Below are 27,166 nucleotides of genomic sequence, written 5' to 3'. Positions count from 1 at the left end.
TAGGTGTTTCATTTTCCATTTTTAGGCTTAGGAATGTGACCCTGTCTCCCCCAGCCAGTAGAGGCTATGCTCTCTCATGCCAGTGCCTCCCTCCTCACCGCAGGATGGGACTTCTATCCTCACGCAGCATTTTCTTACCTGTAAAATCTTATCTGAAGGTATTTTATACAGTTGTACATTTTTAGTCTGTTAGTCAAATTTTTTTTAAATTATCAAGTTAATATACATAGATATCATGTAGTTAAAAAAACCTTATAATGAAAAGAACTGACTCCCCTCCAAGCTGATCTTAGTCCTACTCCCAAGGAACAATCACTTTGAAACACTTGTACCCACAGTGCTAATCTTTTTTTTTTTTTTTTTCTTTTTTTTTGAGAAAGGGTCTCACTCTGTCTTCCAGGCTAGAGTGCAGTGGCACCATCACAGCTCACTGCATCCTCCACCTCCCAGGCTCAAGATGTCCTCCCGCCTCAGCCTTCCGAGTGGCTGGGACTACAGGTGCGTGCCACCATGCCTGGCTGATTTTTGTATTTTTTTTGTAGAGACCAGGTCTTGCTATGTTGCCCAGGCTGGTCTCAAATTCCTGGGCTCAAGTGATCTGTCCGTCTTGGTCTCCCAAAGTACTGGGATTCTAGGCAAGTGACTACCTTCTCACCGACTCTAGGTGGGCTTAGTAACTTTCATCTACTGACCTACTTAGCTCACTTCTAACTTCCCCTCCGCTTTCTGCTCAACATGGCGAGGTCACTAGTTTTTGTTCTTTTATTGTTTAACTTTGTAACATTAAACAATGCACTTAAATCTCTGTTTCTTCTTCTTGCTGGACTAATTTTAAAGGTGAGGGACATTAGGGCTGGGCCCAATGGCTCACTCCTGTAGTCCCCACACTTTTGGAGGCCAAGGCGGGCAGATAAATTGAGCCCAGGAGTTCAAGACCAGCCTGGTCAACATGGCGAAACCCTGTCTCTACAAAACATACAAAAAATAACTGGGCATGGTGGCCTGCCTGTGCCTGTAATCCCAGCTACTCAGGAGACTGAGGACCACCTGAGCCTGAGGAGGTTGAAGTTGCAGTGAGCCAAGATTGCGCCACTGCATTCCAGCCTGGGCACAGAGTGAGACCCTGCTCAAAAAAAATAATTTTTTTTAAAACGTGAGGACATTAGCATCCCTACTTTCTTATTCTTCCCCCTTCTACCTTCTAACTGTTCTGGGTCTCTTCTTTTACTTTGAAATGGTCGAGTTGTTATATGTTCTCTTTTATAACTGCAAATAGCCTTTGTCTATGAATTGTTCCACAAAGTCTAAGACAAATAAACAATGTTGAGATTATTGTGCTTTATGTAGAACCAAGTAGTGGGCAATGCTTACATTTATTTCTGTTTCCAATGTCATGACTCTTGTTCTGTTCAAAGGAGACTGTTCCTAAAAATCAAGTTCAAGTGGATTCTTCTTTCATATACAACATGACAATCATGCCACGGTTTACTTTATGCCTTGACTCTCTTTTTTCCCCTAAAGTTGTTTCATTGCCTTGCTGTTGTGGGACACACCTTATTCACCATATACCTGGGGTCTTCAGGCTTCTTCCTCATTCTCTCTTTTAGGCGAAGCCCATTTCATTTTTTCTTCAAGTCTCTGAGTGGTTGTCCTTTGTTTGAACCCTGCCTTTTCATACTGCTTATTGTTTCTACAGGCATTTCTAGTTGCCTTCCTTTTTCCTTATCCTTGCCTTTTCTGTCCTTATATCCTTTCTCCCGGTTCTGTGGCCCATTTTTCCTAGAGACTTTCCTTACAGAGGCTGCCGTCCTCCAGCCTCATCCTGGATGGGTTGTTCTCTGGGCTGTTGCATGGCTGCCAGCCTGGATCCTGCCCTCACTTTTCTCCTGGGTTCATTCACCTTCTCCTCTACCCTGTGTCTTCTTTGTGAGCAGGAAGGGGCTGCAGCACTTTTGCTCCTCCTTGGTTGCTCACACCACACCTTGTGCTCTGCAGCTCAAGGCCCTGATGGTGCATCCGAGTAGTTAGAGACTGATGTGAGAATGTGCTCTTGGGGCCGAGTAGACCTCGTCACAGGACCCACTAAGCTACTCCAACCTCCGCATTTGCCCTAATCTTTATGCTTCGCTTGAGTTCCTCAGTGCTGGTGCTGAGTGTATTAAAGGAAACATTTGGTGCACAGGCCAAAGCTACCCTTCAGTATTGTTGTTCAGAAAGCTTCAATTCAAACTCAGTTTCCTCAATTAAAAAAAATCTTAGGATATAATAAGCAAAGACAGGAAAAGAAATAATTCTTTCCAGAAAAAAAAAGAAAAAGCCATTAAAGCCTTCCCCATTCCCATTCTTCAGAAATTGTACAATCTAATTAAAATTCTAAACTCCTATAGGTTTTTAATTACTTGCTAAAGCAGTTGGCCAGATGGTTAAACATAATAAAAATAATAATGTTTTGAAAGAAATGGAGCAAACGTCATTAAAGTTAACAGGGGAGAAAAGAAAATCTTAGCACATTATATTAGCTTACAGAAATGTTGCTCCTTTTTAAAAAGTGTGTTTCTTAAGCAAGGATAAAAGTCACCTGACAAATTTCACATCATGGTACTCTACTTATTTGAAGCTCAGATTTGAGGTAGTTTGTTCATCCTCTGGAACAGGCATGACCTTCACTCTGGATTTAAGAACAGCAAATGTTTACTTTTACTTCCTAGGAGAGGCCCTCAGGCCCTCCTGTAATTAGAAGCACACTGAAATAGAAATAAGATTAATAGGGACAGAATCTTACCTCATTTTTTCTTACCCTGTATGCCAGAGATTTGACTGTCATGTAAGAGCTCCCTGGTTAATGTATAAAAAGGCCTGCTCTCATTATGTTAAGTGAAATAAACCAGGCACAGAAAGACAAACTTCACATGTTCTCACATATTTGTAGAAGCTAAAAACTAAAAGAACTGAACTCTAGGACAGAGAGAGTAGAAGGATGGTTATCAGAGGCTGGAAAAGGTAATGGGGGTGGGGGGAGGTAGAAGGGAAGTGGAGATGGTTAATGGATACAAAAAATAGGTAGAAAGAATGAATAAGACCTGGTATTTGCTAGCACAACAGGATGACTATAGTAAAAAATAAGATACCTTTTTAAAATAACTAAAAGAGTAAGTTGGATTGTTTGTAACACAAAGGATAAATGCTTGAGGTGATGGATAGCCTATTTACCCTGATGTGATTATTTCACATTGCATTCCTGTATCAAAATATCTCATGTGACTCATAAATATATATATCCACTATGTACCCACACACATTTTAAACTAAAAAAAAGTTTTTGTAAGACCTTCTATGGTTCTTTACCTTAAGACTCTGGAAGACAGAGAAGGATCTGCAGGGCAGCCCCAGCCTGCCCTCCACCGAGGTCCATGTTTCGTCTGCCCTTGTAGCCGGTGACCCTCAGGGACATGGAGTGGGTCTTAACGATGGGTTCCCCTCCTTCCTAACCAGCACCCAGCCCTAGCTGCTGTCTGAATGGTTCTGCCCAGGAGAGATTCTGCTGGCCACATCTGAATCCCCTTGTGAGAGCCCATGGTTTGGTCCCCCCCGCCACCCGGCAGAAGCAGAGGTGTCCACTGTTTAGCTCAGGGCTCTCACTGCTGTCTCAGTCTTCCACATGTGCTCAGTGGCCTTGACTTGGAGTTTTTCTTTCTCACCCTCAGCACCGCTGCCTGGTGCTACAGTTCTGTTTCCCACCTGAACATACTGCGACTGTGGCAGACAGCCCAGAGCACAATTCTGCTCCACTGGCTGCACCTTCTCGATGCCTTGGTCCTTGTGGAAGTCCTTTGAGCAGAGGATTTTTTTGCCGCTTGGTCTAATATGAAACATCCCTCCAGCCACAGTAACTCTTGACATAACTGTTTAACAGTTTCACACCTGTTAAGTCTGGATTGCAGTTCAGTATGATACTGTTTATATGCTTTCATAATAAAATGTATTAACTGGTAGGTAGAAGGTGATTATAGCTAACGGAAAAAAAAATTACTACCAAAGTCTTTTCCTGATCACAGTAAATACAACAGGATGGAGTTAACCACTCTGCCTCCCAACTGTAAAAATAGTTTTAATAGAAAACTAAGAATCAATTTTCTGGGAAATTTATGGATATGGAATTATTTGCCCCTCTACAATTGGGAATAAATGAAAAGTAAAGCATTCTACAGAGATCATGAACCTTACAGTAACATCCTTGAAGGACAAAAGTGATTTGAAAAAGCACTTAACTAAAGATAAGCTCTATTTTTTCCTCTCTCCTCTCATGTTCTCACATCTCTAGAAGATATTTGGGCCTCTGGGCAAATTTCTGATGATCCATGAGTACATAAAATTAGTGAAAAACCAGGCACACCTGTAGAAGTTATTTATTAATGTTCAACTTGTGAAATGGAAGAGCATTCCCTTGAAATATAATATTCCCTCATTTTTTTTTTTTTTTTTTGTTGTTCATACTACAAATTGGTTTTGGATGTATTAGGGCTTCAAAGAAATAATTTCCAGCTATATAGGGATGGACTCTGGGTCTTTCCATTGAACCAGTAAGTCTCCTGATGAGGCCAGAGAGCCCAATGTCTAGGGGCCAGGTGAGCCCCTCACTCCTCAAAGCCTGCCTTTCTGGTGGCCATGACAGTTGCAGATTCCGAGGCAGGGCAGGTGATCCTTTTGTCTTCCTGGATGTGAATGTTATACTTGGCCCTCAGTGATACAGAAGGCCAGGCTAACGGGTTGGTACAAAGAGTGGACACTGTCTGTGATTCTGATTCCAAGTGAGGGGTTGGCAGCCAGCTGGCACCGGGTAGTCCCTGGAAGTGACAGGTTGGGCTGTGCTCCTCTCTGCCAGTGTGTGTACCATGGTGGAAAAAGCAACAAGGCAATGTTGCTGTAAGGACAGGGACTTGCCAGGGGGATTGCAGATTCTCAGCCACAAAGCTTGAAATGAAAGTGAGTCAAGAACTTTTGTAGAAGAATTCCATCTTTCCAGGCTGTTAGGGCTCCCTGGTTATAGCTAACAGGACACCTCTGCTCCTTCTAGGATGTGTTCTAAGTGGTTCACGCCCTGGTGAGAAATAAGCTCATTCATGGCATCCACCCCTCTCTGTTTTTTTTCATGGATGTCTTTGCTTTAGCTTCTGAATATACAGTAGAAATAATAGTACAGATGTGGTTTGGGTGAATTGCTCTGAAAAGTGCTTTGAGTTTTGGAGAAATAAAATAAGACAGCATGAAAGACCAGGTGTGATTCCTTTTTATTTCCCCAACACATTGTCTAGCACCTTGTGGTCACTCCCTGATTCCTTTTACTGATTGGATGAAAACATTGTAGCAGGTGATGGTGCTATTAAGCCTATTGATACTCCCTTGAGAGAACAGTGTTCTAGTCCATGCGCTAAGCAGTGTCGAATCAATTCTACCAAAGTGATTTCCTTTAGGGGACACACTACAGAGTGGAGTGATGACAGTCCCTTTTCCTAATGAGATTTACGGGACCCTGAAGCCTGCCCGTGCTTGAGGAATGCTGGCGATGCCCCACTGGGAGACCTGCCAGAGATTAAAGGTGATGCCCATGTCTTTTTCCCTCATCCTCAGGATCCTTTCTGAGGTTCCCTATGTGGCCTTTCAGAGGAGAGATTTTTTTCATCACTGTGTACTTAAGGACATTATCAAGGTCCTGGCTATGTGTGGGGTACTTCTGTGAGGCTGCAGGAGAAAAGAGGCCTTGGTTACAGCATTCCAGATGCCTGTTTTCTAATAAGGAAGAGATACAAGTACTCTAACCACAATGTGACACAGAACATGTAAGGGCTGAAGCTGTTGAGATGAAGAGGGTAGAATCTTCCCACCGGAGTCAGGGAGGGTTACACATGAAGGAGGTGGAGTTTGAACCCTGCTTGAGGAAACGATAGGAGTTTTGTGGTTAGGGATGGGAGCGAAGGAACCATTCCAAGTAGAGGGAAAAAAGCAAGATGAAAAGAGGAGGATGGGCTGGATTTGAAGAGCAGTGAGTTTGCAAGAGCTTGGACTGGAAGAGGGAGGGAGGCCCAACTTGGAGGACCCTGGATGTCACCCCAAGGATTGTGAATGACTCTCATTATCCCTTCAATGTTATATAGTAAGTTCCACAGCTCTTCTTCTTCCCCAGCAAACATGGTGGGAGTAGAATAAATTCGTTCACAGAAAAGCCGAAAACTCTTGGGAAGTTGTTACTTAACCATTTCCTTTTGTGTTGAGCCCTCCCTTCATTTTCTCTCAGTGAAAAAAAATGCAAGGATAGGTGAGAGAGTTGGGAGGGTCAGATAGCACTGTGGCTCCAGAGTATAGATAGCTGCCTCAATATAACTGTAGGATGTCCCTCCTGGTTTGATAGGTGAGCTTAACAACTAGAAACCAGTTAGTCCTACTTCCTCAGACGAAATAAACTGGGTTTGTTTCTGTTAAGCTATTATACAATTATGTCCAAATACGATTTATTATTGATTTGGTTTAATGCTCTTAGACATGCCATCTTATTGTTTGTTCTGAGAGTTTTGTCTCATTGTAGATACTCAGCCTAAGTTAATATTTTATGAGACCCAGTGATAACTTAAGGCTAAAAATATGATAGAAGCCAGGGCTATTTTTTTGTTTGTAAAGACAATTTTGCTACACTCAAAAGAGCTAAGATTGAGAAACACAAACCCCCATTTGAGCACAAGGCCCACTTCCTTTATTGACCGTTCTGATGAGCAATGATGAATTGTAACAAATTTTCTCATTATTAAGTCCATAGCCTTCCAAAGACCATAGTAATCGATTTTTACATTCTTACAAATATTTACAAAGTGATTATTACATCCCAGGCACTGATCTAAGAACTTTTAAAATATCAAGCTGTTTTATCCTTATAACAACCATATGAAATAGGTGCTGTTATTATTCCTATTTTACAGACAAGGAAATTAAGGCACAAAGAGGTAAAGTAACTTGTCCAAGGTCACACGGATAGTATTCACTGCCATTTGAGTAGACATGAAGTAAAGGTTGTGTTTGGTGTGTTTGATGTCACTGGGAAAGGGGAAGAACTCGCCTGAGAACTTCCCATGCTGTGCCCTATGCAGAATTGGGTTCTTGGACCATTTTATTAGACGCTTCTTTTCTACAGTTTATGTCAGTAGTTGTCATTCAAGAAACTCAGTATTTTTGCTGTGAATGTCTGTAAGTGAACAGTTTCCATATATGTACAGCAAGTATGCATTAGCTGTACCACAGTCTAGCCCTGCATATTTTCTTATGTTAGAAGATGTGACTGGTAGTAGCATTTCCCCAGATGTACAGCAGTGACTGGACAGTTAATAAGAAATGACATTTAGTCATATGTTCTGTAGGCCCAACACCCTGCTAAGCACATCATATGCATTATTCAGTTTAATCCTTCCAACAATCCCATGGAGCAGATCCTAAGAATATCCCCTTTTTATAGATATGGAAACAGAGGCCTAGAAAGGTATTGTAATTGAGCGCAGGTTGCAGAGTAGGGATTCGAACCCTGGAACTGTTTCCTGAGCCTCTGGTCTTGACCACTCTGCGTGCTCCCTCCTCCTGTGCCATACCAGGGGCCAGGAATGACCACTCATTCATGACTGAGTGCCAGGGCAAGGCCTTTGCTGCTGTCTCAGCCTCCCTCCAGAAGCGGCCGTGTGGCATGCTCGTGGCCCATGGCCCTCCTTGCTGGTTTGGCATTCTCCCTGTGCTGGCCAACCCGGCTGTCTGCTCCTGACTCCTGCCAGTGAATGACAGCTGATCTTGACAAACTTCTCTGGTCATCTTGTGGCAGATCTGCTTCATGTCTTAATAGATCCTCCACTCGCTTTTGCTGTTAGCACGTATTGAAAGAGCCAGGTTTCGGCCGGGCGCGGTGGCTCAAGCCTGTAATCCCAGCACTTTGGGAGGCCGAGACGGGCGGATCACGAGGTCAGGAGATCGAGACCATCCTGGCTAACCCGGTGAAACCCCGTCTCTACTAAAAAATACAAAAAAAACTAGCTGGGTGAGGTGGCGGGTGCCTGTAGTCCCAGCTACTCGGGAGGCTGAGGCAGGAGAATGGCGTAAACCCGGGAGGCAGAGCTTGCAGTGAGCTGAGATCCGGCCACTGCACTCCAGCCTGGGCGACAGAGCCAGACTCCCTCTCAAAAAAAAAAAAAAAAGAAAGAGCCAGGTTTCACCCCGTGTCCCTCCACCATCAACCTTCTCCCCAGCTGAGTTCAGCATTTGTGGGCTGCCTGAATGCCACTCCACCCTGTGACTGGGCAGCAGGGAGATGGGTGTGGGCGGAGCAGGTGGAAACCCAGACAACATGGATCCTGACAGTGATGGTGGCGACTGTAAGGAGGGGAGTTCATGCAGTCACGTTAGCTGCTCATTAGGCACCTTGAGAGGCCTATTGATAATCACTTCTACTCTTACTTTTAGATAGTATTTTCTTCTACACCAAGCATGGTATCCATGGTAGATGCTCGATAAGCATTTGGTGAATGCAGAAGCCAGTGAGTGACTGAATGAATGAATTGTTGCCTGGTTCCTTTGATTAAATGGCATCCTAAAAGGCCCTGGGGATGCGTTTTCTCCTGCTGCTACCTGGGATTGTGTTTCCTCCACTCGGCTCTTCCCTCCTGAATGCCTGGCCTTTCTTCCTCTTCTCCTTTCTCCTTTGCGTATCAGCCCAGGGAGTGGCTGGACTCCATGGTGGAGGCAAGAAATGTGTTTTAGGTGATATTACAGATGGCGATAGGTTCCATAATTTTAGAATGGAAGTATTCTTTGGGGAAATTAGGAGTTAAATCAACTTTCAAGGGCTAATATGAAACCCAAGCGCCCACGTATGATATTAATGTAGGAACATGCATTTTGAGTCCTAAACAGACTGTGGGGCCAATCCCTGGGAACTGAATATATTTGAGCAGCTCAGATCATCCAAGCATGTGAGGTGGAATCTGTCCCTCGTCTGTGCTCCTGACTGAGAGTCTCTTCTTGACTTGGTGGTTTTCCTGACATGCTGGATTGAAATAGAATGGTTTCTGGAAATTGTGTTCTTGGTACTAGTGACAGGTTCCTACAGCTTTGTTTTCCAGTTGGAATTTATAATTGATACATCACACCGGTGTCTGGGCAGACTGCCTTCAGTGGTTTTCCCTCCTGTATCTTTCCACAGATGTGTCATCCCCACACCAGCGAGCCTCTGCCAAGATGAAACCGATAGAAGAAGGAGCAGAAGATGATGATGAGGTCTTTGAACCGGCATCTCCAAATACATTGAAAGTCCATCAGCTGCCTTGATCAGAGAAAGAATTCGGGTTACCAAGACAGAACATGTCTTGAAGAGATCCTGAAAAATACCAGCACTTTTTCGTGGCTTTTAGGTTCTTCTGCTTTAGTGCATCCAGACTGGTAGCGTCTGAGGGAGGAAGTGAGGAAGGGTCAAGGATGGAAGGGTTCTTTCACTTACCCTTTTGATTAGTCAGCTTTTAAAGTAATTGTTTTACTGAGACTTCTGACTATGCCTTGTTCTCTTTTGAGATATATATTTTCACAGTCTTTTGTAGATATATTGTTGTTTTAACTTAACAAATCTTAGCACTCTCTCAATGCCTTTTCACTTACTTTTTTCCAAGTTGTGATTCTTTTTCCTCACGGTCTTTTTTGTTCCATGGCAATGGGGTTGTCCGTTTGATAATTTTAACAAATAATGTAAGTTTAAATTTGAGGCTAAGGTAACGTGAAAAAGCATGGAATCTCAAACTTTATTCCATATTTTGTAACGGGACGTTTTAGAGAAAGGTGTGATTTGACTGGTTTTATTTTTCTCCCAGGCCGGAAGTATTACCCCACTGGATCACCTTACTTAGTTGGGCTCTGTGTCGATAACTTGATAATGAACACAACTCTCAGACTTGACTCACATTACCCTTGTATTATGCCATTTATAAACTGCTCTGAAACCTGAAGCTGGAAAGATAACAGATGGGTTTCTGAGCATGGGGTTAACCTCCAGCCAAACTCAACTTCCTTGGGATTTGGAGTCACCTTGTCCTGCACACACGGGTGTGGGAAACACTTTATGTATGTTGGGAGGACAGGGGGGTTAAATGGCTGGGCAGGTGCCACAGGGTGCGGTGACTGAAAGATCCGCTTCATTCTTTGGTCTGTATTCTGAAGTTCCAGATTGTTCATCTAGAGGCAGAGACGTCGCTTTTTAAAAAGTGCCAGATGCCCCAGTGCCAGAGCCGTGAACGTGAACACAGTGGAGGGCAGAGGGTTTACCACAGGCCAGGCTGTGGGCACCCAACCCAGATACTGCAGTGAGGGCCTTCATTCCAGAGCTCTCTTTTCTACTGAAATCATGGTTTAGTAAACAGTGGCGTTTGGCTGGTGGGAAACGCATAACTGGTCAGTGTGTCTGGTCAGCGTGGCTGTGGCACTTGGCCAGGACACTCCGTTGAGTGAAGCTCGTTGATTGGCCATGCTGGTCATGTCTCTTTTGCTTCATCCACTAGAACCAACTTTGAGTCAGTCCCCTGTTAGGTTAAACGGCTAAGAAAAGTTCCAAATGAAATTGTTTTCAGGTGACCTGAGCCAAAAGCAGCAACTCTTCCCATGAGGTGATTTCTGTTAGAGGAGGCATGTAAATAAGCTCATCTAGGGTCACCTCATTTTCCTAAATATGTTTTTAATGCAATTATTTTAGTAATTTCATTTGAGTTAAATTTACATGCTCGGTCACTCATTGAGAAAATGTATGCAGACTCTGGATCCAGTTCCTGACATCTTCATCAGATGTTGGTTTATTGACGTCACAGTAAAAAGGCTACTGTCAACTGGACACGGTGGCTCACACCTGTAATCACAGCACTTTGGGAGGCCAAGGTGGATGGATTACTTAAGCCCAGGAGTTCAAGACCAGCCTGGGCAAGACCAGCCTGGGCAACATGGCTAAACCCCATCTCTACAAACAAAATTAGCTGGGCGTGGTGGTGCACGCCTGTAGTCCCAGCTACTCAGAAGGCTAAGGTAGGAGGTTCGCTTGAACCTGGGAGGTTGAGGTTGCAGTGAGCCCAGATCACACCACTGCACTCTAGCCTGGGCAACAGAGTGAGACCCTATTTCAAAAAAAAGGCTGCTTTCACTGTACTGCTGCAGCAGTTTCTTCAGGTAGCTAAATTAGGAACTTGTTTTGGAGAAATGAAGCAAAGGTGAATGACAGCCTAGGCTTTGAAATGATAAAGCTCTCTCAGGTTGAACTCTCTCTCACGCTCTCACTGTCTCCCTGTACCTGAGAGCACAGGTGTGACTGTGACATCATAGCCGATACTACTTTCCTGTAACCACTGGGGTAAAGTTAGGCAACCCATTTAGTTTACACATGCATCAGACTAATTTACAGAATCACTCTATACAGTCGTTAGATGTAACATCCTTCCCTGAGTAGAAAATAATGGAGTAATGAATGTGTTTGGAGATTATTTTCTGTAATGCTGGGAACAAACCTGTTTTAAAAGCACACTGCTAAAAGTAGGTGACATAAGACCATTTACTGTTTTTATTAAAGTGTGTGTGTGTATCAGTGTCTCAATGTGAAGATCGTAATCTCAAGGTTAGGACTCTTAAAAGAGCCACTTAGCCTGAATGGGAAACATGAAACTATTTTTAAATACACACCTCTAAGGAAGACAGTGAGACTCTGAAAAAAGGTATAAGGCATTGAGAAGCCCTCCCTTATAGACTTGATTGCAAAGAAGCAGATAAGAAGACAGAAAAGTGTTTTGAATGTAAGATCTCCTATGGAGTACTTTAAATTCATTTATACAAATGAATAAGTATATCTTTGTATAATGCATAAATACATAGATAAAAACATGTTTGCTGCCAAAGTTCCCAGTAAGATGCTTCCTGTGTGTTTTGGCCTTTACTTAGCTGAATGATCAAAGTTCAGAAAATGGTCTGCAAAAGTTACTCCATATACAACCCCATATCTACTACTTTTAAATGTAACATCAACTCAGTTGTATGAATCTGGAGTGTAATATTTATATTAGAATGTATATGTCATTTAAAATATTTTGAAATCCCTCATAAATATTTATATTTACTAAACTAATAGCATAGACACTATATAAATCTACAGTGATGCTAAAATAAATTAGTAATAATGGGTGCTATATAATTATTTTTAGTTATCATCCCTGGCTCTCTGGAATCTTCTCCATTTCTCCCTATCACTCAATTTCATTTTAATCATTGGACACCTTTGCGTTTTGCTGCGAACAGTGTGTGTATGTCACCCTCTTTATATCTGGTGTTCTCACTTGTCTGAAGCTCTCTTGATGTTAGAACCTGGAGCTGCAGATTCCTCCATGTCAGCTCCCATCACAGCCCCAAAGACAGAGTCACTTGGTTGCTGGAAAAATCTTTGGGGAAAGCTGGTATAACCTACACACTGACCTGTCCCCAGTGTTTCCAGGTAATGACTTGGCACTGCAGAGGAAGTTTCATGCTGTTGCGTGCGGTGGCTCCAAGCCAAGCACCTGGCATGCAGGTCAGCCCCTCCCAGCAGGGCGTGGTATCATCCTCTTCTCAGATGCCATGTTGCAGCCCCAAGGTCTCACCATTTTGTGAGTTTTAGAAACCCATTTTCTTGGTCATTTATAAAGCTGCTTTATAGATATCTTTGATCCTGGCATGCCTTGGTTTCCTCTCCCTTCCCTCTTTCCAATCCTGGTTTCCCACCACCTCTTTTAGTAATTCTCAATTCAAAGTCCCAAGAATTTGGAATGGTAGGATGCTGTGCGGGGAGCTCGAGGCTGAGGCGTATTCACCACTTCAGTTCTGCTCCTCAGGGGACATGCTCCCTTACTCACGGCAGCCATGTTTGATTGTCACAGAGCCCCCCGAATACTGTCTATAGTGACACACTGTAGGTATTATAAATTTTAAGAAATCTGCTTTTAAGTACTGTTTATAGGTTTTTCTGTTACACTTGCAACCTAGTTTTAAAATACATGAGGATTTTATGAAAGCTTTATACAGACCTTTATAGGAAACTCATTCTTTGATTTTAGGTGCCATTTAAATTGATAACACTTACTTTATAATAAAGATGCTTTTTGTCTGGATACAGCCTTATAGTTTAAAATATCTTCATATATTGCCACTTGATCAAATAAATTTCTTACTTAGAAAAATGTGTGTATTTTTTATTTCATCCCTCTTCCATGTATCTAGCTTGTTCGAATGCTGTGCCCGAAGGCTGAGGTTGTGGCGACTGCCCTGGTGCAGGCCACTGTATTCTGAGCGGACCAGCAGGGGCAGTGCTCACAGGTAGGTCATGCCTAACTTCAAAGGTCCTGCCATCCTGGCTGCTTTGACTGTGAAAAAAGAAAAATGGCCAGAAGGCAGCGTAGACAGTGTTGACTAGATGCAGCAATGAAGAAGCCTTCAGAGTGTTACTGACGGGACTTGGTGGACTTCAGGCTTTTATCCACTGCGTCTAAACATTCACTCCCTTCTAGCTTCCTAAGATTCGACAATAAGAGGAGTCACATGAAGGAGTCAGAAAACCTCCCGGGGTCTGTTCTGTGGTGGACGAGGGGGACAGTCTTAAGAAACCCACGTTTTCTCCCATAAGCTGTCCTAGGTATTGGAATGGAAACTTGACAGCCCATCTTTTGACCTTGAGTAGCAAGCCCTTGGCATCTAACACACTCACCCTAGTTGGCCTCAAGGATAGGCCCAAATGGAAGGAGCATCTTATACCATGAAAGAAATTAATTCTGTCACTCAACGGGCCATGGCATCGAGGCCTGATGTCCGGGTTTCCAGCCCTGAACTTTGTGCTGAGCCAGCTTTTGACCAGCTTCCCCTTACCTAAGACTGTGCTGTAAGAGCTGGGGAGTCTCCACTGATGTCCACTTGGGGGTTTTCTGTGGACAGACATGGCTACAGCCCACCAGAAGATAAAGCTGACAGGACTTGGCTATTCGTGGGAACAGAAGTGGTGGTGAGTGAGGGAGGCGTGTCAGAGATTTCTGGCTGAAGTTACTGCTGGTGATTCTCTGGCCAGGAACATGGCAGAGCACCAGGTTTGAATGCAAAGCCTGAGTATGTTTTCTTCATGGTAAGTTTGAGGGGCCTTGAGAATAATGAAGAGATGTCAAGCAGGCAATTGGGTAAGTCAGCCTGAAACTCAGTGAAGGGATCTGGGCTGAAGATACAGATTTCCAAGTTGAAGACGTCACTGTGAGTTTACCAGCTTCCTAATACATAAAGATTTTTCTAGTTAAGGTTTTTTCTTTTCCTCGTTCCTTGCACCCCCCATGAATGAATGAATGAATGAATGATAATAAATGAGTGAATTTTGGATCTTTTATTCTGAAATGTGTTAACATTTGAAAGATCTGCATAAGTGAGCCAGTATTTTTTAAGTGATCAACACATGATGTTATAAAGTCACACACATGGATATAAGATCTATTCCAAGCACAAGCTAGACCAGTGCAGCAGCACAAAACTGCCATTAATAGGGTTTCAGACTCCACACTGCAAACAACCTTTACGAAAGATTGTTCCTTTTCCACTCCCACTGCTTCACTTGACCTTAAAAAAAAAGAAAAAAGAAACTATTAAGTATAGAGTTTCTTGTAGCATCAAGAATAGCCTCAGTTGGCTGGGCGTGGTGGCTCATGCCTGTAATCCCAACACTTTGGGGAGGCCAAGGTGGGTGGATCACTTAAGGCCAGGAATTCAAGACCAGCACGGGCAACATGGCAAAACCACATCTCTACTAAAAGAACAAAAATTAGCCAGGTGTGGTGGTGCGCACCTACAATCCCAGCTACTCAGGAGAATTGCTGGAACCCAGGAGGCGGAAGCTGCAGTGAGCAGAGATCATGCCACAGAACTCCAGCCTGGGTGACAGAGCAAGACTCTGTCCCAAAAAAAAAAAAAAAATCCACAATTATCTCAAGATTATTAAAGTACTTACTCTGTTCTCCTACCTTTTCCAAAATCTGTGTGAGACTAGATTTTCTTCATATACTTCAACCAAAACAATAGGCTACAATCCACTGAATGCAGGGCAGATGTGAAAATCCAGCTCTTCTATGGAGCCACACCTCTAAAAGAATTGCAAAAGCACAAAACAATGCCACTGTATACTTTTTTTGTTTTATAAAATAGTAATTTTATAAATTTTATAAATAGAAAAGTGTTCTTCATGTTAACATGTAATGAGTTATTTATTGTTTTCAAGCAGAATGACAAATGTCATCATTCTCTAAGCGCCTCTGTTTCTAGCCCCTGTGGCTCTCCCCTGGTTCCTGCAATAGAACCCCACCTTGTTTCTCCACCTCTGGCCTTGCATTTTCCAGTCGACCTTTGTGCTGCTATTGGAATAATCTGAAAATTTGCCAACAGAATTGAAAACCTTCCGATGGAGCTTCCTTTCCTGCAGAGAAAAGGCCACACACCCCGCATGACCACCAAGGCCCTTCCCATACCCGATCGCCTGCACCCAGCCAAGGCGGTGACTTCTCCATCCCCTGAACTCATCACACAGGAGCCCACCTCTACCCAAAATGCCCGCATTTCTCATCCAGCGGTGCCCCCAGGGTAAACTCCCACACCTCTGAGGATCTGCTCTTCCTTCCTTTGCTGCTCTCTGTGGCTTATGCACACAGTATGGGTGGTTGTATGGCAGCCACAGCAGGGACGTTTGCTCAGGTCTCAGTGTCTCTTCATATCATTGTTGAATCTAGCAACGCTGTTTCACTTACCTATTTGAACCCTCAACAGTACTGTCAATGTGGGAGGGCAGGCCCTGTGTCCCCTTTTTAGAAGGGAGAGAAGGTGGGTACAGAGAAGGTGGTAAGTGATTAACCCAAGGTCACGTTGGCAGGTCCCAAACATATGTGGTCTGTTCACTTTCCTAGTTCTGCTTACAACTCTGGTTCTTTTTTTTTTTTTGGAGACAGGTTCTTGCTCTGTTGTCCAGACTGGAGTGCAGTGGCGTGATCACAGCTCACTGCAGCTTTGAACTCCTGGATTCAAGTGATCCTCCCAGATCAGCTTCTCCAATAGCTGGGACCACAAGTGCACACCAGCATGCCTGGCTAATTTTTTTTTTTTTTTTTTTGGTAGAGATGAGATCTCACTATGCTTCTCAGGCTGTGTCTTCAACTCTGAGAAACCGACTTATTTTCTATTTACTCTACTTCTACTCTATGCTTAGGCCTTGTTCTCATTCCAGTTTTGGGCCATGTTCACAGTTCCAGTGTCATCCATAGCAGTGTCCTCTTGGTTGCTGTACCACTGGGTCTTGGATTTTGTTTTGTGCTTTTTGTATTTGGTTTGTTTGCTTGTTTTTAAGACAGGTTCTTGCTCTGTTGCCCAGGCTGGAGTGCAGTGGTGCAATCTCAGCTCACTGTAGCCTCGACCTGCCAGGGTCCAGTGATCCTCCCACCTCGGCCTCCCGAGAAGCTGGGACTAGAGGCGTGTGCCACTATGCCTGGCTAATTTTTGTAATTTTTGTTGAGTTGGGGTCTCACCGTGTTCCCCAGGCTGGTCTCGAACTCCTGAACTCAAGCAATCTGCCCACCTTGGCCTCCCAAAGTACTAAGATTACAGGTGTGAGCCACCGTGCCCAGCTGGATCCTGGATGTTAAACACTATGTTAATATTTTCTTGCTATTCACTGAGGACAAATATATTCCACTGACTTCCAAGTTCTCCCAGCTTTCTTTCTTCATCCTGTCATGAGAAAATTCACACCTCTCCCACTTTTAGTTATGTCTTTTCTGATTTTCTTCGCCTATTCGCTCGTCCCAGCTGCCTGTTAAATGCCACGGTGCTTATCATTGCTGGGCCAGTGCACGGGGCCTGCTCCCAGAAGGACATAGCACTTTGACTCGGGATTTTACCTTCTGACTCCTTGATTGGCAGGCCAACAGAACCAAAAGTGGTTCGAACTGGGCTAAACTATCTCACGTCCAAGTCCGTGGAGGTCCCACGACTGTAAAACAGCTCTTATAAGAAGGGACCTTGGATGGGGAAGTGATGATAGCCATTTAATTCTTGATATTTATCTGCAAATGAGGAAAGCATACTGAGCTGTTCACAACTGTTGGTGACTACATTATAATTATTTCATTTGTGTAGAGACTGGCTGAGGCAAGACCTCAGAAGGATCTCAGGGAACAAACCTCAGGTTCAACCTCCCAGGGGGCCAGCTACACTGTGCTGAAAACAGAACTATAATTCACTCATCTGCTATGACATTACGTCTCTTAAAATTGCTTCTGTAGGCCGGGCGCGGTGGCTCATGCCTGTAATCCCAGCACTTTGGGAGGCTGAGGCAGGGAGATCCCTCGAGCCCAGGAGTTCAAGACCAGCCTGGCCAACATGGCGAAACTCTGTCTCTACAAAAAAATACAAAAATGAACCAGGCATGGTAGTGCATGCCTATAATCCCAGCTACTTGGGAGGCTTGGGTGGGAGGATTACTTGAGCCTGGGAGGCGGAGCTTGCAGTGAGTTGAGATCATGTCACTGTAGTCCAGTGCTCTCTGGGCAATGGAATGAGACCCTATCTCATAAAAAGAAAAAAAGAACCACTTCTGTTGTCTTGGGGACCTATTTTTTTTTTAATATGCTTCGCACTACTTTTGTTGTTCTCACCTGATCCCTTCTAACTTTTCGTATTAGGGCTGATATGTTTTGTTAGTAAGAACAATTAGGTGTAATGGGAGATAGTGAGAACAGCATGTATTGAGTGCCTATTATCTACCAGAGACTGCATTTAAAATATATGATTTAGTATTTTCACAACGATTGTGCAAGGTAGTTATGATCACCACTTTGCAGAGGAGGAAACTGAAGCTCAAATAGATTGAATTTACCAAGACAATTCAGCAAGTCACAAAGCCGGGACTTCCTCCCGGACCTCTGAGACTGAGGCCCCGCCCGTCTGCGGCCCTCTTTCTCTCCAGTGCTCCTGGAGGTTGAGTGTGCAGACACCAGCATATCTGGTTCCCAGCTCCTTTCCTTAGGTTATCAAGGAGTTTTCATACTAAAATAGAAAAATGTAAGACTTTCTATTTTTTGTACATGTATTTATATAGGTGGGCATTTTCTTAGAAAAAAAGAAAAATTAAAATCTGACATTGGCCTTTAAAATTAGCTACCAATTCCTGTGAAAAAATGGGGTCCTAGCATATTTTGTCCCAAACTGATTTCTTATCGACATTGTTTGCCTCCACTTCCCTCATAGATGGAAGCAGCTGAAAAGCATAGGCCTGAAAAAGGAGGCAGAGTCCTGCCCTGGATGTGGCTTGGAGGTTGGACAGAAGCAGTTCTGAGCACTGGCTCTGACAGTGTGATCTTACGCAACGCTGTGAAGCGTTCAGAGCCACTGTGTCCTCACATATGCACTCGAACCTTTCCTAACACATAGCTCGCACCCAGTACATGTTTGTCCTCCTCTTTCCCTTTTTCCTTTGTCAAATTGAATCTTTAAGCCTTCTGGAATCTTGGCAGCCACAGTCCTTGTAAAGAGCCTTGTAAAGGTCAGTGCCAGGACCCACAGGACAGACAGGGCAAGGGATTATTACCAGGGCTCCTTCTGCTTATAGCAGAAACGGCTGGAGGCCTGAGCGGCCCACACTCACAGCTGCAATCTCCCTGGACCTGTTTGCCTGGGGCAGGGAGAAGAGCCAATTCCAACTTAGACAAGTGGCTCCAGAAAGCACTAGGCAGAGAGAGGGCGCTGCAGAGACCTCTCTGAGGCAGCCAGTGGATGGATAGCACTGGTGTAACAGTGAAGCAGGAAAAGAACTAACACAACTAACTCCATTTGTTTAAAGGGCCTGTACCCATTCCTGCACGCAGCCTAGGATAATTTTAGAGAACTGAGATAAAACAGAAAAACAGCAATCATGTAGCTTTTGAAACCAGCTCTGGGATTAAAGGGGAAGTATATATATACTTTTAAAAAAACAAACCAACTACTTCGGTAAAGGTTTACAGGAGCATTGTGACCTGACCAAGGACCAGGAAGTTCTGAACCCCCTCGGACCCTTGCTGGCACTCAGATGTCTGCGATTATTGGTCACCTCTTGATCCAAAAATGTTATGTTGAGGATAACTGTCTTTTTTTTTTGGAGACAGAGCCTCCCTCTGTTGTCCAGGCTGGAGTGTGGTGGCACTATCACAGCTCACTGCAGCCTTGATCTCCTGGCTTCAAGTGATCCTACCGCCTCAGCCTCCCAAGAAGCTGGAACTACAGGCACGCACCACCACGCCTCGCTAATTTTTGTATTTTTTGTAGAGACGAAGTTTTGCCGTGTTGCCAGGGCAGGATGCTGATGCCACTGTTAAGGGAACCGCATTTTGAGATCCTCTTGATCACTTTGAGGTCTGATCATTTGAGTCTACCTCCTGCACCCATTGGGCAGATGAAAAACACAGGCAGGAAAATGGAACCCAAGAAAAACTAGAACCCAAGTATTCTTGTTCACAGTCCAATGAAAAGCAGCTTGTATTTATTGGCTCCTGGCCAGCTTTCAGACTTTTTATAAAAGAGTCACTCAGGGAACCAGTTAAAAGTCTAGCTCCAAGAGCCCACCCTCACAGATACTGACACAATATACCCGGGACAGTGGGTTTAGCCCGGGCTGCACATTGGGATAAAAGATTCAAATGCCATTCATCTGGGCATCGGGAGTCTTAAAAGCTCCCCAGGTGCTTCATATGGATGGGAACTTTGAGAAACTGGTCTGGGGTGAGGTCCAGGAACTTCCTTGCACAAGCATGCCAAGATTGGGTGGAACTCCTGGCAGGTCCAGACTTTGCAGGCTAGTGCATTCATAACCTTGCTTCCCGCTGTAAGAAACACGGCCGGGCGCAGTGGCTCACGCCTGTAATCCCAGCACTTTGGGAGGCCGCAGCAGGTGGATCACTTGAATCGGGAGTTCCAGACCAGCCTGGTCAACATGGTGAAACCCCGCCTGTACTAAAAATACAAAAATTAGCCAGGCATGGTGCGCGCCTGTAATCCCGGGTACTCAGGAGACTGAGGCAGAAGAATTGCTCGAACCCGGGAGGCGGAGGTTGCAGCAGTGAGCTAAGATTGTGCCATTGCACTCCAGCCTGGGAAACAAAAGCAAAACTCTGTCTCAAAAAAAAAAAAGGCCAGGTGCGATGGCTCACTCCTGTAATCCCAGCACTTTGGGAGGCCAAGGCAGGTGGATCACCTGAGGTCAGGAGACCGAGACCATCCTGGGCAACATGGTGAAACCCCGTCTCTACTAGAAATACAAAAATTAGCTGGGCGTGGCGGCATGTGTCTGTAATCCCAGCTATTCGGGAGGCTGAGGCAGGAGAATCGCTTGAACCCGGGAGGCAGAGGTTGCAGTGAGCCAAGATCACGCCACCGCACTCCAGCCCGGCGACAGAGTGAGATTCTGTCTCGAAACAAAAACCAAAAAACCAACAAACAAAACCAGAGAAACACAGGGTAGCAGGATGAGATGAGAGTGGCTTTGGAGAATGACTAGTAGAAATGGGTGGCATGGATGGAAACATTCAGACAGAAGCAAATGTGGGCAATCGCATTGGTGTGTGATTTTGATCCTTTCAACTCTCCTACTCACTTCCTTGTCTTCCTGGATCTTTCTAAAGAGTCGGAAGGAAACTTACTGCCTGGTTCTGGTGACTAAAAGAAGAGAATGATTCAAATCAGAATTCTGAGGTGTCTTGTCTAGCTAGCTCCAAGCCTGGTTGTGCCCAAGTAGTTAATGTAATTTCCCTGAACCCAGCGGTAATATAGGAATATTGACATGTGCCATCTTAACCTTAGGAGGGTTTTGTGAGAATTAAATTTTAAAACACCATGTCACCTATAAAGCACTATAAAAGTAAAAGCTATTATTACATTAATCAGTGACACATAAATGGAAGCCGAAGGTAAAAGACATATTTCTTCATTAAATTATACCTGAAAATTCTTTCAGAACTTGTATCTAATTTTTCCTTGTTTCTAGAGGCACACATTTAAATCCAATACTTAGAATACCTGGGTGTGATATCAGCATTTTGACAAGATACTGTTTCTTCTCAAATAATGGAAGTATGGACAGCCCTATTAAGATGTCTGAGTGAGAAGAGGAACATCAAAGTTTTCAGTAATAAAATCCCAGTGAAGAAGTCTTGCATTTCTTTCTTTCTTTTTTCTTTTTTTTGGACAGTCTCACTGTGTCTCCCAGGCTGGAGTGCAGTGGTGTGATCATAGCCACTACAGCATCAAACTCCTGGTCTCAAGCAATCCTCCTGCCTCAGCCTTCCAAGCAGCTGGAATTACTGACACAAACTACCACGCCCAGCTAAGGTTTTGTAGAATCAGGCTGTATTAGTCCGTTTTCATGCTGTTGATAAAGACATACCTGAGACTGGACAATTTTACACAAGAGAGAGGTTTAATGGACTCACAGTTCCACATGGTTGGGGAGGCCTCACGATCATGGTGGAAGGTGAAAGGCATGTCTCACATGGTGGCAGACAAGAGAAGGGAGCTCGTGCATGGAAACTCCCCTTTATGAAATGATCAGCTTTCGTGAGAATTATTCACTATCACGAGAATAGCATGGGAAAGACCCAGCTCCACGATTCAATTATCTCCCACGGGGTCCCTCCCACAACACCTGGGAATTATAAGAGCTACAATTCAAGATGAGATTTGGGTGGGGAACAGCCAAACCATATCACAGGGTCTCACTATGTTCATCAGGCTGGTCTTGAACTCCTGGCCTCAAGTGATCCCTCCAGGTTGGCCTCCAAAGCACTGGGATTTCAGGTGTGAGCCACCATGCTTGGGAGAAGCTTTATATTGCTCATAGCTTGAAAGGTGGGGGAGAAATGTATGGGATAATAATGCAGTAGATTATTTAATGTAACTGAATGTTTACAGTCCTGTGGTTTCTTATTACAAGAAGACTTTCAGAAACACTTTTTTCTAGACGAGTTACCAGTATCTGATTATCTCTTCAGTATTGTGAACTGTGTTGACAGCCCGTCTTCTGCATAAGAGCTCAAAAGGCATTACTTATAATTACACATTTTTTTTCAGTCAGAAAATTTCCTAGGTAAGTTTATCAATCATATGGATATTCAGATACTCAAATGAGTATTATAGCTATGAGGGGATGTAAAATAAAATTGTTTCAGAGAGCAAGTGAAGAGTGCCCTCTGGTGGTGTTAAGCAACAACTGACGTGCATCATGTTCAATCTTTCTTCAGAATCAGTAAATTCCAGTTCTACAGTTTCTTAAAAGTCAGACTTTCACCTTAACCATAAGGAATTTTTACACTTCTAAAGGCCCACTGCACATTGGAGTACATTATGACATGCTTTCTAGATTGTGTTATTTAGGATATCTTTTACATAAGCCTTGAAGAAAATTTTAGTAGGGATAGTGTTCCATTAAGAAATGTCTTACTAAGGGCCGGGCGCGGTGGCTCAAGCCTGTAATCCCAGCACTTTGGGAGGCCGAGACGGGCGGATCACGAGTTCAGGAGATCGAGACCATCCTGGCTAACACGGTGAAACCCCGTCTCTACTAAAATACAAAAAAAAATTTAGCCGGGCGAGGTGGCGGGCGCCTGTACTCCCAGCTACTCGGGAGGCTGAGGCAGGAGAATGGCGTGAACCCGGGAGGCGGGGCTTGCAGTGAGCTGAGATCCGGCCACTGCACTGCAGCCTGGGCAACAGAGCCAGACTCCGTCTCAAAAAAAAAAAAAAAAGAAATGTCTTACTAAAAAGAAACACTGCAGGCTGTCGATATGGTCCCTTTAAATGGCATCTTTTAAAATTATTTTTTAGTTTCTGTGGGTATGTAGTAGGCGTATATATTTACAGGGTACATGAGATATTTTGGTACAGCCATGCAATGCGTAATAACTACATCATGGAAAATTGAGTATCCATCTAAATGGGATCTCTTATATAATCTGACATTGGCGCATAGTCTGTTATTACTTATTTTTGCTGTTGTTGTTTACTGATTCCCTTCTAAAGAAACTCGTGGAATCTTCTCCAGCAGATTTTGGAAATTACCATCTAGGATGGTCAGGTATGATCCTAGACGGAGACAGACTACTGAACCAGATGCCAGTCCAAGGTCCCTTCCCACTGTTTAGTTTTATGTTACATTTTCCCCAGCAATAAGTTTCCCCTTTAGTGCTGTGCAGTCTCAGCAAACAAAAGCCACCTAAGGAAACAGAGCGTGGGCTGGGCCTGTCGTCAGAACACCGCTGCAGGAGCTTCTCACGTGGCAGCCCCTCCCCTGCATTTTCCAAGATTTTTACTGTGAGGAAATTGATTATTATCGAAATTAGATTTTTATTAATATTGTTTTAAATGGATTTTTTTGGACGAGTTTGATTGCTTTTGGGCACAAGCAGTTTAACATGGGACTAGCGAAACTAATATCTGAACTAGTTAATGAAAGTTGTGGAGAATTAATTCATGAAGAAATGGGAGAACTTAAGAGCCGATGTGGAGATTGATAACTATAAGGGCTTAATATGTGGCCTGATGATCTCAATGAAAGAGTGATAAATGACCAGGCACAGTAGCTCACATCCCTAATCCTAGCACTTTGGGAGGCTGAGGTGGGTGGATTGCCTGAGCCCAGGAGTTCGAGACCAGCCTGGGCAACATGGCAAATCCCTGTCTCTACTAAAAACACAAAACATTAGCTGAGAGCGGTGGTGCGCACCTGGAATCCCAGTTACTTGGGAGGCTGAGACACAAGAATAGCTTGAACCCGGGAGGCAGAGGTTGCAGTGAGCTGAGATCGTACCACTGCACTCCAGCCTGGGTAAGAGAGCGAGACTGCATCAAAAAAAAAAGAAAGAAAGAAAAAGAAAGAAGAAAGAAAGAAAAAAGAGGAAGAAAGAAAGAGAAAGAAAGAAAAAGAAAAGAAAAACAAACAGTAAGAAAGAAGAAAGAAAGTGATAAATAACACTTGAAATATCTGACATACTGGCAGTGGGGGAGAGGCTGCACTTCTAGAAGTGAAGGTGGAAAAGCAGTATGAAAGGACAGGTCAACAGTATGTCTATTGGCACCAAGTCACACAGAAATGTGGTTTGATTCTTAAGTGTGAAATAGTCTTTCCCTGGACTTTGACTTTGGGCATTGTCCTTACTTTAACAGGCCTCTTCCTTCTTCTTGACAAAAGAAAACAAATCATATGATTTGGGATGTAAGCAAAACCTCCAAGGTTGGAGTTTGTGTTTTAAATAACTTTTACAAACTGGAGCAGGTGTATATAGCTACAGATGCTGAGCAGCTCAGAAATTAACTAGAAATGGAAGCCCTTGACCTTCAGAAAACAGCCCACATCTTCCAGGAATTTTGAGTAATTTTAGAAACAAAACACACTGTAAATATAATAAACTATCCTATATTGTGTTAAGAAACATGCCTGCTATGCAGCCACAGAAAAATTTACCATTTCCCAGGCAGTCCAAACTAATTCAGAAAGAGTGTGTGTGTGTGTGTGTGTGTGTGTGTGTGAGAGAGAGAGAGAGAGAGAGAGGAGAGAGGATGAGAAAGGGCAACATACTGATTTCTAAATTGAGGATGACAGAAATTACGTTTGAGCAACTGTGAAAGTTTTAAGAATTTTCAATTATTTCTAGAAAGCAAAGCAAACAAGAAACCCCACAGAGTTTTTGAGGAATATTTTACAAAACTAACAGGCAATCAGGAGCAGAATCGATCACAAAATGGTGGCTATCACACAGCACTGCTTTGATTTAGTAGCCTAGCAAGCAAAAGCTTCATACAAAGGCCCTTACAAAAAGCTTACACGGGAGACAGAGACAGGGGCAGGAAACGTAGTACTCTGTACAGAGAAGGGCAGCCTGGGATTCTGGCTGGGTCTTCCTGTTATCCTGAATGTGCCTTACAGCTCTTCTTTATTCGGAAAAAAAAAAAAAGCAACATTAATTACGTAAGCATATTGGACTATTTGTTTTAATGATCAAATTCTTCTATGTATAAACTCTGGTAGGGCGTGGTGGTTCACGTGTGTAATCCCAGCACTTTTGGAGGCCAAAGCAGATGGATCACCCGAGGTCAGGAGTTCGAGACCCAGCCTGGCTAACATGGTGAAATCCTCTCTCTACTAAAAACACAAAATCAGCCAGATGCAGTGGCACGCGCCTACAGTCCCAGCTGGAGAATCGCTTGAACCTGGAAGGTGGAGGTTGCAGTGTGCCGAGATTGTGCCACTGGTCTCCAGCCTGGTGACAGAGCGAGACTATGTCTCAAAAATAACACACTCTCGCGTGTGTGTGTATATATATATATATAAGCAGAAGAAAATTAAAAATGCCAATGGTTATTTCTAGGCAATGGGATTATGTGTGTGTATATATATATGTCTATATATGTATACACACATAGTCTATATTTTATATACACACATATATATGTATCTCTATATATATAATTTTTTTTTTTTAAGCTTTTCAGCCAGGTGTGGTGGCTCATGCCTGTAATCCCAACACTTTGTGAGGCTGAGGTGGGATCCTTGAAGCCAGGAGTTAAAGATTAGCCTGGCTAACATAGGGAAACTGTCCCTACAAAAAATTTACAAATTGGCCAGGGGGGTGGGGGTGGTTCATACCTGTAATTCCAACACTTTGGGAGCCCAAGGCAGAAGGATCAATTGAGCCCAGGAGTTCAAGACCAGCCTGGGCCACAAGATAGTAAATTGTTTTGTGATTTTACCATCTCTACAAAAAATGCAAAAAAGTAGCCAGGCGTGGTGGTGTAGCCTATAGTCCCAGCTACTTGGGAGGCTGAGCTGGAAGAATCACTTGAGCCTGGGGAGGTTGAGGCTGCAGTGAGCCGTGGTTGTGCCGCTGCACTCCAGCTTGGGTGACAAAGCAAGACCCTGTCTCACAAAAAGAAAAAAAAATTTTTTCTATATACTAAATATAAATTAATAAAAGCTGCTATTGGTTACTTTCAGATGATGGGATTACGTATATTTTTAAGGTTTAAAGGTTTTCCATATTCTCGAAAGTACAAAAAGCCCTTCACATTCAAAGACAAGTGAATCATACATGGTTGTACAAGAATGTGAATATACTTAGCAATCAAAAATGGTTAAGGCTAGGCATGGTGGCTCACTTGTAATCCCAGTCCTTTGGGAGGCTGAGGAGGGAGGACTGCTTGAAGCCAGGAGTTCAAGACCAGCCTGGGCAGCAAAGCAAGACTCTATCTCTCTAAAAAAAAAAAAAAAATTAGCTGGGCATGGTGCGCATCTGTAGTCCAGCTACTCAAGAGGCTGAAGTGGGAGGATCGCTCAAATCTAGGAATTTGAGCCTGCAGTAAGCTACGATTGCACCACTGCACTCCAGCCTGGGCAACAGAATGAGACCTCATCTTAACAAAAAAAAAAAAAAAAAAAGTAAAGACAGTAAATTTTATGTTATGTGATTTTACCAGATTTTAAAATAAGAGTTATAACAGATCATCAAAAGAAGAAATCATCCAGGTGTAGAGAGGAAAATAAGTTTGATTGTGGAACTGGCCAATTTATAGAACTCAATAGTTTTACCAAATGGTTTGTTATAGTACATCAATACTGCATTCATGGTTTGATAAATCTACATTCGCATTTTAGATATTTGGTACTGATATAATTTGCCTTTTTCTTTTCAAATTCTTTATTAGAAAAAAACCTGTAGAAAAATTCTAAAATGATTTCTTCAATAGGCTTTGAATATTTTGCTTTAAACCACTCTTCCTGACCATGTGAAGTATGTGCCTTTATTCATTCACAAGCTTGCACAATCTCTGCTGGACAATTCTGAGTGATGGCAGCTTCCACCTTTCCTTCTTCCTTCACTTAGACTACATTTATTCAGCATCTGTATTGTTGGAGAAAGTTCCATGTTAATACTCACCACTGAGGATATGTTAATACCATTTAACTTATGCTCCAACTGATGTAAAACACTGCCTAAATGGCCTTTTATCCTTTCACTTAGTAAGAACACACATCATAAAAAAATCTCCAAAACCCATC

The 27,166-nt window shown here is 43.4% G+C and overlaps 2 protein-coding genes across 2 annotated transcripts in view; one reads left to right on the top strand and one right to left on the bottom strand.

Moving 5' to 3' along the window:
* BVES (blood vessel epicardial substance) overlaps positions 1–9,656 on the top strand; it is a 32,461-nt gene extending 22,805 nt beyond the window's left edge. Inside the window, exon 7 of the mRNA XM_031667324.1 lies at positions 9,227–9,656. Within this exon, the coding sequence (XP_031523184.1) occupies positions 9,227–9,351 (125 nt within the window). The 3' untranslated portion in view covers positions 9,352–9,656. The remainder of the gene's footprint in view (positions 1–9,226) is intronic.
* A 16,938-nt stretch (positions 9,657–26,594) lies between these two features.
* LIN28B (lin-28 homolog B) overlaps positions 26,595–27,166 on the bottom strand; it is a 143,302-nt gene continuing 142,730 nt past the window's right edge. The window contains exon 6 of the mRNA XM_009205754.4: positions 26,595–27,008. The gene's annotated coding sequence lies outside the window, so the exon portion shown is untranslated. The remainder of the gene's footprint in view (positions 27,009–27,166) is intronic.

The sequence above is a fragment of the Papio anubis genome, chromosome 6, assembly GCF_008728515.1.
Source record: "Papio anubis isolate 15944 chromosome 6, Panubis1.0, whole genome shotgun sequence".
NCBI lineage: Eukaryota > Metazoa > Chordata > Mammalia > Primates > Cercopithecidae > Papio > Papio anubis.
The sequence above is the reverse complement of the archived record's forward strand: the minus strand, read 5'-3'. Positions and strand labels throughout refer to the sequence as shown.